At 42.6% G+C, this 10,528-nt stretch overlaps 2 protein-coding genes across 2 annotated transcripts; both read left to right on the top strand.

Annotated features, from left to right (window-relative positions):
* Positions 1–4,029, top strand: yars2 (tyrosyl-tRNA synthetase 2, mitochondrial; the record flags this gene model as incomplete). The annotated part of the gene is made up of 5 exons (XM_079223968.1): positions 1–788; positions 1,501–1,668; positions 1,827–1,982; positions 2,261–2,431; positions 3,693–4,029. The coding sequence occupies 5 exons, from the start codon at positions 1–3 to the stop codon at positions 3,850–3,852; spliced, it is 1,443 nt and encodes a 480-aa protein (XP_079080094.1). The 3' UTR covers positions 3,853–4,029.
* Positions 4,030–6,051: 2,022 nt separating this feature from the next.
* Positions 6,052–9,786, top strand: cdkn1bb (cyclin dependent kinase inhibitor 1Bb; the record flags this gene model as incomplete). The annotated part of the gene is made up of 3 exons (XM_079223776.1): positions 6,052–6,496; positions 6,744–6,871; positions 8,207–9,786. 2 exons carry the CDS (start codon positions 6,052–6,054, stop codon positions 6,857–6,859), a joined length of 561 nt encoding a protein of 186 aa, XP_079079902.1. The 3' UTR covers positions 6,860–6,871; positions 8,207–9,786.
* Positions 9,787–10,528: the final 742 nt, after the last annotated feature.

Genomic DNA, 10,528 nt, shown 5'->3' with positions numbered 1-10,528 from the left:
ATGGCTGCGTCCATGGCGAGGACCTGCTGTCATGTATCGCGGCATGGACCGGGTATTCTGCGTGGACGAACGAGTCTCCGCCTCACACTCGGGTCTAAACTACATTGTTCTTCGCCGGCACACAACGGACTGCTCTTTTCTCTGAACAAGCGCGGTATTCTGCAGGACTCTTTCCCAGAAGACGCCGCGCAGGACCGGCTCCCTCGGTTGCTCCAGTCCGGCGCTCAGACCGCGTACTGCGGCTTCGACCCCACGGCCGACAGCCTTCACGTGGGCAACCTGCTCGCGATAGTCGGCCTGCTGCACTTCCGCAGCGCCGGGCACCACGTCCTCGCCGTGCTCGGAGGGGCCACGGCGCGAATCGGGGACCCGAGCGGGAAAACGAGCGAGCGCGAGCGGATGTCCGAGGACGCCGTGGAGGCGAACACCCGCAGCATCCGGGAGAGCATCCAGAGGATTTTCAGCAACCACGAGCTGCACGTGCAGGACGGTTCCACTAAACCGGGCACGGTGACCGTGCTGAACAACCTGAGCTGGTACAAGAACTGGGGGGCGGTGGACTTCCTGTCGGAGGCCGGACGGCACTTCCGGATGGGCACCATGCTCAGCCGTCACAGCGTGCAGTCCCGGCTGAAGAGCGCAGACGGTATGAGCCTGACCGAGTTCACCTACCAGGTGTTCCAAGCGTATGACTTCCACCACCTCAACCAAATATACGGCTGCAAGATTCAGCTCGGGGGCACCGACCAGCTGGGCAATTTGATGTCTGGCCACGAGTACATTCACAAGTAAATGTCCAATCCTACTACGAGCGGCAGTCTCCCTGTTGTGTTCTGTCAGAGGGCTTCGTGCCAAACCTCGTTGACAGTTCGGTGAATTGAACATGTCATCGGTCCGTGGTAATTGTGTGCACACCGACACGTGCGACTTGAAAGGATTCCCTCTTCAATTCGGCACGCGTACAACCTCCCACGTTCACGCGTTCACACCCTTTTAGATTGATTTACTGCTTCATGGTCACCTGACAAGTTCGAGCCTCCAAGGTGACTAAGCCCTGACTCGTATGTTTGTTTATAGCTAAGCATAGCGTTGGATCTGGAGGTGATCTTTGCATGAAGCTTATTTCCTCCCCCTGAACCAAAAGCGAAAATGTCTGTCTGTATTTATCAATATATTAAAGTCTCTATATACAAATTAATCAAAAATGGAAAGTTTATACATAATCCTTTATTAATAATCATAATGTTTTAGCACTGCGTTCGCTATTAAGCCGATCTAGCAAACTCTTTACACATGTCAAACAAAAACTCTGCTATCTCTTTTTGTGAGGCTTTAGTTAGAATTTGCGAAACAATAACTCAATATAATCATATGATCTATTTGATTCCACTCAACGCTGAAATTACTCACCAAATGTTGACCACTTCAACTCCCAGTTGTTAAATACACCAACACCCGGCATGCAGCGCTTTTGTTAGTAAATCCTAATTCCTCCTGCAGAGTGAGCGGGGAGGAGGTGTACGGCCTGACCATCCCGTTGGTGACCAGCTCTACCGGGGACAAGCTGGGGAAGACAGCCGGCAACGCGGTGTGGCTCAACAGAGACAAGACGTCCCCCTTTGAGCTCTACCAGTTCTTTCTCAGGCAGCCGGACGCCAGTGTGGAAAGGTGCGTGAAGATGAGGCCGGAGGGTTCTGCATATAAAGACACGATGGCCGGTGCAAGACCTGAAAGCATCTCGTCAATGGTTGCCTATAGACCCATCAGTGTAGGTATTCTGTGCACTGTAACGGGAGGCTGAGGTGTGTTGCGTGGGCTTTCCGTAGGTACCTGAAGCTGTTCACCTTCCTGCCTCTGGCGGAGGTGGAGAGGCTGATGGAGCAGCAGAGGGAGGACCCGGGTAAACGCCTGGCACATAAACGGCTGGCCGCAGAGGTGACCAAACTGGTGCATGGCAAGGAGGGCCTCGAGAGCGCAAAGAGGTCAGAACACGCTGCATGCGTTTGCACTGTATGAGGTATTTAATGGTATTTTATTCAATATTATAAAAAAAATGTAATGGTGTGTGTTTTTTTTTTTTGTTTTTTTTTTAAAGCGTGTATTTTATTTGGGTAATTCATTCAGTTTGAGAGTAAACGAGTGTAACTGAGAAAAGAACCCCACTGGGGTCCTGGTCCTGCCTTTGACCCCTGACCTCCATGCAGAGGGGATAATCCAGCTATTCAGACAGGAAAAATCACATTATGTATTTTTGCCGCAGATGTACCAACGCACTGTACCACAGTAGCGTGCAGGCCTTGGAGGAAATGAGTGACGATGAGCTCCAGGAGCTGTTCAGGGAGGCGCCCTTCCATGAGCTGCTGCTGGAGCCGGGCACCACTGTGGTCGATGCCTGCCGCCGGGTCAAGGCCATCCCGGAGGGACCCAGAGGGTAGGTGGTCGAGCGAAAAATCTTTGGTCCAAAAGACTAACATCTGCCTCGGAAAATGTGCCGCTAACGTCGGGTGTTAGCTCAAGGTCATGTGGTGGAGAAAACGGATATATTATAGATCTGGGGCTTAAATTCACTTAATTTTGGGGTTCGGTCAACTTTGTTGTTGCTGCTGTTAAACCGCAGCTTTGTTGCTGAATTCAGCCAAAGCTGATTCATGCCTCTTGACTGGATTCTTCCAGGGTGGACGTGATGAGAAATTAAATTACATTTCCACAGTGTGCTTATATAAATTGTTAAATGGGCAAACAGACTCTTAAGAACAATTCCTGTTTTATGTTGCTTATAAGTGTGTGTGTGTGTGTGTGTATATATATATATATATATATATATATATATATATATATATATATATATATATATATATATATATATATATATTTTCGTGTAGAGCTCCAACTAAAGATTATTCTCATGATTTGTTCATCTGTCACTTATTTTTATATGAACCGTTCTCTGAAATATCAGAAAATAATTGAAAAATGTTCCTCGCAAAGTTCCAATAGACTATAATGATATTTTCAAATTGCTTGGTTTGTCCGACCGGCGGTACAAACTTTATTCAATTTCCAATGATATAAAATCGAGAAGTGCAGCACATCATTGCATTCATTTAATCCGTTTTCTTTGATCTATATGCCAAAATTATTGGCATTTAACTTATGTCTATTGCTAAATTATTTGTTTATGTATTAAATGCAGGTAGTATTTTTATATAGCAGAGTGTGCAATGCATGATTAATTATTTAAGACATTTCTTGTCTATAAGGTTTCTACTACTATTGCCCCTATTCTATTTTCGAAAATATGAAATTATGAATTTCAAAAGCTAGATGCAAAGTCTGTGTAAAATCATTTAACATCTCCAACAAAGGCGTAAGCGAGGACAAAAGCGCCATACACTTGTCACAGCAGCACCCGGTGTCAGTCAAAGTACGGTTTGAAAAAGATCTACAAAAGTCTTGACATTTGAGTCTTTAAAAGTATGGGATTTGAACTTTAAGCCCTGTGTCTAATGTGATCACAGTATAATCTGTTCTTTTTTTTTTTAGATTGTAGGCTTCACAAAGTGTGTAAAGATGGGTGACAATCGGATACGTTTGCGTGCTCACGATGTGTCTTGCAGCAATGCCAGGTGATGCTGTGACTGTCATGTAGAGGAGACCTCGGGCTCACTGACCACCGGCATGTTTGTGCGCAGGTATCAGATGGTTTCAGACGGAGCCGTGTGGATCAACCACAGGCGGGCCGACAAACCCGAGCAGCTGCTGATCCCCAAACTCCAGATCCTGTCGAATGGACTCTCCTTGCTCCGAGTGGGCAAGAGGAACTTCTACATCATCAAGTGGCTCACTCTCTGAGGCCGTCTGCTCTCGCAAAGGGACCAGTCTGACCTGCGATGGCCCGGCCCGGAAAGGTAGGCCACTGGCGGAGTCGGTGAGGAGACGTGGATGGAATGACATTTTGTGGAACACACTGGATGTTTTCGGCGTAGTGAATTTTATGTGGTTGTCATATAAATTATGTAAATGTACAGATGTGACGTTTATCCAAAGCTATGGTATTAAAAAGCGTTTGATATACAGATTGTCGGCTGCTGACTTTGTACCGCCACAGAAATCTCTGAAAGCGGCCACTAGAGGGCAGCATTGTTCCAGTCCTACGGTTGCTGCTACTGGCACTCACAGCTGCACCACATATCCTGCTGTGACCCCATTGGTGAATAATTGCTCACAGTAGAATTAAATTGCATCATTTCTCGCAAATAGTTTATAGTTCTATTTTAAGCAAATCATGTTTGTTTTTTCTTCTTTACTTTATTTGATGTGAACATAAGGCCAACATCTGTCTTGGTGTGGCTGTTTTTTTCAGTCTTAGTGGTGGAAGGTGTAAATAGTACCAGAAAGAAACCTACAACATTTTAGATGATTTCCGAAATGAACTAATCTTGCTTGTAGATTAATTTCAGATTCCATAAATTTTATATTTCCATGAGTAGAATATGTTTTTTCTATATTGGCATTGGTTTTCCACCACAGCACAAACTTCTCACTGTGGTGTAAATAACCCAATAACATTCAGTGTGCAGGGCCTTTGCCCGTCATTCTTAGTTTTGTCTTTCTGGATTTTATTTAGAATTTTTGTAGTATTTGCAGACTACTTAAAAGTGTGTGTCGCTCTCTATTTCTTGTTCATCTGCTCATCTTTTTCTCCTGTGGGCTGGTGGAGATGAGGACTGACCTTGACTTACACGGCTCAGCTCCAGAGAACTGGTTGAAACACCATGCCATATGGATACACGTTTACCCAATTTACAGAGATAGTTTTAGTCCATTGCTTGATAGTTTTGTCATTGAGGGGGTATACCAACACCTTGAGGCATCTATTCAGAAATGTACTTTTTTTTTATTTATTTTTTTAAGAGGAATATTTATAAGCATTTCCATTTTGAAGGATTTTTATAGAAATGCCTCCACTACCTATTTTTCTAAATCTTATTGCATATTGTTTTGGCAGCCGTTTGACTTTTTTCTTTTATCTCTTTACAAATATATATTTTCTATACGTATTAAATATATATTTGGTTGAGGTTTAAAGTAGATGTATGAAAGGTAGTTATGTCTTTAAAATGTAAAAAAAAGACCTGTTAAACTCTACCATATATATATACCTAGTTTTGCCATATGGATACAGTTTTTTAATTTTTAATTTTTTGTACATGTCTATACATGCAAATGTTAACTAAGATAGTGTGTTTCTTTAAGTTTACAGTTGAAATAAACAAAAGTAAACTAATGAGAACATATTTTCTTGTTGGACAATTTTTTAAATTCAATGTGTTAATTTAAAAAAAAGAAGAAAAAAATGTGTCAAACAAACCTTAAAGTAGTGATGTGCTGAAACTGTTTTGAAGACACGCTGACTGTTTTCAATTAATAATATTTTCGTGGCCAAAACAGTCGTAACTTTTGAAGAAAAACTCTGATTTGGTGTAATATGCAGACGTGCTGGTTGTTGCAAGCCTGCCGCGACGACCTGGTCCACCTTAAAAGAAGTGGGCGGGTTTAAGCGCCTTAGCCAATGAGCGGCCTTCCTTGCGTTTAAATAGCTCTGCCTGTCAATCAACTTGTCCTCCCCCCCACACCTCACCCCTCTTCCCCCTAGTCAGGCTCCACTCTCAATCCCAAGTAACGCTACATCTCTCAATCGCCATATTGGGTACTGAGGTTTGTCCGCAGTTCCTCTCACTACGGGACGAAATTGACAGAGCGGCTTCAGTTCCTGGGCACTTTGTTTCGATGATCCGCGGAGACTACTTTTCGGCTTCAGACACACCGCGGCCGTTACCGTTTCCAGCCCGACTAATGCATGGCATAAGTCGTTTTACGCCCGTTTTGGATCCAGCTCAGCGTCGAGGAGATACCCGTTGTTTTTGAGCGGTGTAGGGCTTCTTTTTTTTTTTCTATCTTTTTTTTTTTTTTTTTTTTTCTTTTCTCGTGAAAACTGGACGCTCCCGGCTGTTTGCAAAATCCCGTCTATCTTTTGGAGGTGGGGAGAAAATGTCAGATGTTCGACTATCAAACGGGAGCCCGACCGTGGAGCGGACGGACTCCCGGGTGTCGGATCACCCGAAACCGTCCGCTTGCAGGAGCCTCTTCGGCCCGGTGGACCACGAAGAGTTAAGGAGGGATTTAAAGGGACACTTGCGGGAGATGGAAGAGGCTGCCTCCGCCAAGTGGGGCTTCGACTTCGCCAATCACGCGCCGCTGGCCCACGGCAGGCTCGAGTGGGAACTAGTGGACTGCAGAGACGTCCCGCATTTCTACAACAAGCAGCCGCGGAGGGAGAAGGGCGTCTGCTCCGCCGGGAATAACAATGTGGACCTAAACGGGAATCATAGCTGCGTGGTGGTGGTGGCGTCGAGCGGGGACAGCGAGCGGTCCGACGGGCAGATGGAGTGCACGGAACAGTGCACCGGGCTGAGGAAGAGACCCGCGTGTCACGGTGAGTCGGTGACGAGCGTGTGCAAAACAGCGTGACCGTGTTTTCTGCGTGTCACGTTCGCGGGTAGTCTGTGTGCGCTCGTTGCAAACATTTCGAGGCACAGTTTTGTTGTATAACGCTCATTAAGCACCGGAAGTAATGCTTTAAAATTGTTAAGCATTAAGCACAAGAGTGCAATTTGTATCGATTTTTCTTTCTTCCGTATTTAAAAAAAATTAAACATATTTTATTCGCTTTGCTTTTGCAGATCCCTCGGCCCCAAATAAGAGGTCACACAGCAGCTCAGATGAGGTCACTTGTCCGAGCCTGAGCCACTCGACAGAACACACACCCAGAAAGACCAGTCCCAAGAGGCAAACGTGAGGACGAGGGACGGTAAGGAACCCTTTTAATTTATTTTATGAATGTGCTTCTTCATGGTTGTATTGTAGTCAGAAGTAGAGACGTCTGCCTACGCCCCCCCTCCCAGCTATTTTAACAAAAACCACAAAAACATATTTATTTTAATATTTTAGGTCCATCAGGTGTTGTTATTAAATGCAACCCAAATAGCAGTGGAGTTTTACATGATTATTCTAATTTTGATTGAATGAAAATTGCCGATTTGACGGACGTGTGTGTGTGTGTGCGCGCGCGGACGTGCGCGCTGTTGTCCATTGAGTATTGTAGTAACAACAGTGGCGGTGAGTAAAAGCTGCTCCGCGTCACCAAAAAGCTTTCACTTGTGCGTTTGCACTCAAACGCGTCTCGATCCAAGAAGAGTCAAAACTAGAATAACAAAATAAAAAAAAAACACCGTGGCTTCACTTTTGCACCTTAATTTGTTTTACTACAGTTCTCCTGCGCGAGTTTCCGACTAAACTGTAAACAACAAGTGTGCTGAACAACAGCGTAGTAGTAACACGTCAGCAGCCACTGCCCTCAGAGCAGGGACGGGAAGGGGCAGGTCTCTCTCGCGCTCTGCGTGTGTGTGCGTGCGCGAGTGCTGCACACGCTTTGCACACTAATGTTACAACACACACACAGCTGTCTCTCACAGTGTGCAGAAAGAGCCGTGCAGCTCTGAAAACCAAGTGGCTTGTTGGCCAAAGCGGAGAGAGAATAGGCATGAAATCTGCATTGTCGTGGCAGGATGTGAACCGTGAAGGCTGCAGTGCAGCATAAAAGACAGAAACTGGCCTTTTTAATTTTTGCATATGTATATATTTTTTTAGGGTGACCTCTTAAATATGCATACAAAACCAGGCAAAACATGACCTCATAGTTCTTTGAAAAAATCAGATTTTTTTTTGCATGCTAGTTTTTGCCTCATCGCACCTTCTAAAATATATTAATTATTAGAAATGCTAAGTGTAAAATAAGTGCTGCTGTATAATCACTCCACCTGCTATATATTTTTTTACACCTGTATTTTTTTTGCTCTGTCACATGACTTTGCGTACAAACAGTTCTTGCATCAGTTTAGTCACTCAGTGGACATTGCAATGCGTTTTTGTTTTTTCATACTATTTTTGGATACTGTCTTGTTGCTTTCAAGGTGATCCTCCCCCTCTTTGTCGAAGTGCAAGAGGACATAGTTTTCATGTTTTTTATCTGAACACTTTGCACAAAGCGTTCTTGTCCATTCTCACTCGTATGCAAATGTTTTCTGTGAGTATTGCTCGGCGGTCAGTGTCTCACTTTTCTCTTTTTCATCTCATTTTTCCACAGAGCCGAAGATGCGTTTCCCTTTTCAAGCGGGGAAACCTCAGTGTTGGTCGATTTTTGGAAGAGGAACTACACAGCATCAGAAACATATCAACTCTCCTGAAGACGGGGGAGGACGCTGTTGAAGCACTGAATAGAAACACTAAAGTTGTGGCACTCAATTAAAAAAAAGTTACTGCCTCTAAAAGCAGTCAATGTAGCAGTGTGCAATTAGGTTTGATTTCCTTTTTTGCTCCTTTTTTTTTTTTTTTTTTTTTTACTACCTGTGTGTAAATAAATATGCATATTATATTATATTTCTCTCCATATGTAGCACATAAGAAAACATTTTGATTTGAACACCAATCCTTTCTGTAAAAAGGTGTGAATTTTGATTTGACTTGAAGAATTGCAGTGTAGTTTGATACTTGTTTCCAAAATGCTGTGCTGTTTTCTTTTATTATTATTATTCTCTGAAAAGCAGTGTGACTTTGACAAAGTCCCAAATTGCTACATTTAAAACAAAATCATGGCTTCTTAAGTTTCTTAACAGTGTATCTTCACTCCGTCATCTTCCTAACTCAGCAGTGAAGAACGGTACAAATGTAGCTCATCTGTTTGTTTTGGGGTATTTTTTCCCCTTCCTCTGGTCACTTCAGTGTCACCAATTGCATGTCTCTCCTATAAGATCCATTTCCCACAGGAAGGATACAAAAAAAAGTACTATTTCTGCCAAGGTTTCTTTTACATCACCCAATATTTATTTTTGAACTAGGTGCTTTTAGCATCCGTTGAATCCTGGAATATGATCAACTTTTTTTTTCTCAAGTTCTCCTGCACACCTCAGCCACATTGTTGCGGTGTGTTTTTAATTTGGAGTTGTGAGGTACTCGGATATTGAAGGACAAAGACCATACAAACTGCACAGGTTGTGTTGTAAAGTCATCTTCTCCGTGACTATATATTTTTTCCTTCTGTTTATTCAGCCTTAATGCTCTCCAGAGAGGTTTTATGAAAAGGGTTGAATGTCCTACAATACCAAATACATGGTTGCTTCAGTATGGTTGCAGCACCGCCTGTGCTCCTTAATTGACTTCACTTTTTTTCTCTTTTTTTTTGGTGAAAAACCTAAACTTAAATTTTCATTTGTGTTTGTACTTGTTTCACCAATGTTGTTAGCCTGCTGAGGATGCAAACGTGAGCGTCTAAAAGCTTCCCTTTATTTGCCTAAAGTGGGTTGTGTACACCTGGATAGAGAGAGAGCAGCTTTTCTCAGAAATGCAGTCATCATGCCTGTGTATTTGTGTAAAACTTTGCAATGTACCCATGTACATAATTTTGTAAAAACACTGAGAAATTATACTAACTTATTTATGTCGAGCTTTTTTTTTTATGTAGAATAAAAAAAATGGGTTTTTGATTACGGTTATCCAAAGTGGCATTTACTTTATTATAATTGTCTTATTTTGTAAAAGCATATTTTTGGTAGTTTTTCTTTTTCTTATCAATAAGGTTGCAAACTGAGCCTGATAAAAAATATTTGATGTGCATTTTGTAATGTGTGGTTATAAAATGTGTTGCAATCAATTAAAAGAGGAAATTAAAATCTATCTGACTTTTGGTTGCTTTTTACACTTTGGTGTAAATTCACCAAAACATGCTCACACCCCTGTTTGGTTTAATCCATTAAACCTTGTCGCTAAGCTGAATATTGGCAGAAAAAAAACTACATAAAAGTGTTTTATTAAACACTATTAAAGTGCAGAACATTTGCAGCAGATGTGAGTGCATTGAGGCATCCTGGTACAATGTAGTGATACTCCCAATATGAATCCGCCAGTGATTTGAGTGGGCGGATGATTGACACTTTGGTTCTCCAATGAAAAGGAGAGTGGAAAGCAGACCACTTGTTGCAGCCAGTAATATTTAGTAACTTATCATGGGAATGGCTTTGGTGGAAAATAAATGTAAGTGCTTTGAGCTCAGAATACGATCCTCAACTGTGAGGTAAAATACTGCAACTTGAGTCCTTTTCTAGTTTTTCACTGGCCTCAGAAGCATCTTTATTTCTGTGTGTGTGTGTGTGTGTGTGTGTGTGTGTGTGTGTGTGAGAGAGAGAGAGAGAGAGTGAGAGAAAGAAAGAGAGAAAGAAGAGCAAGAGAGACTGTTTTCCCTTTTGAGTCTTTTGCAGTGTTTAGCTTTTTTTTAAATTTATTATTATATATTTTATTGTTGTATATTGTCATCTTAAATTGTTTCTACCGTTAATTAGTTGGGAAGTGTATTTTTGTACCTCTTCTAAAATTGGCAATTAATGCTAAAAAAAAAAAAATCTCCTATTTCATA

The sequence above is a fragment of the Taurulus bubalis genome, assembly GCF_910589615.1.
Source record: "Taurulus bubalis genome assembly, chromosome: 9".
Taxonomy (NCBI): Eukaryota; Metazoa; Chordata; class Actinopteri; order Perciformes; family Cottidae; genus Taurulus; species Taurulus bubalis.
The sequence above is the reverse complement of the archived record's forward strand: the minus strand, read 5'-3'. Positions and strand labels throughout refer to the sequence as shown.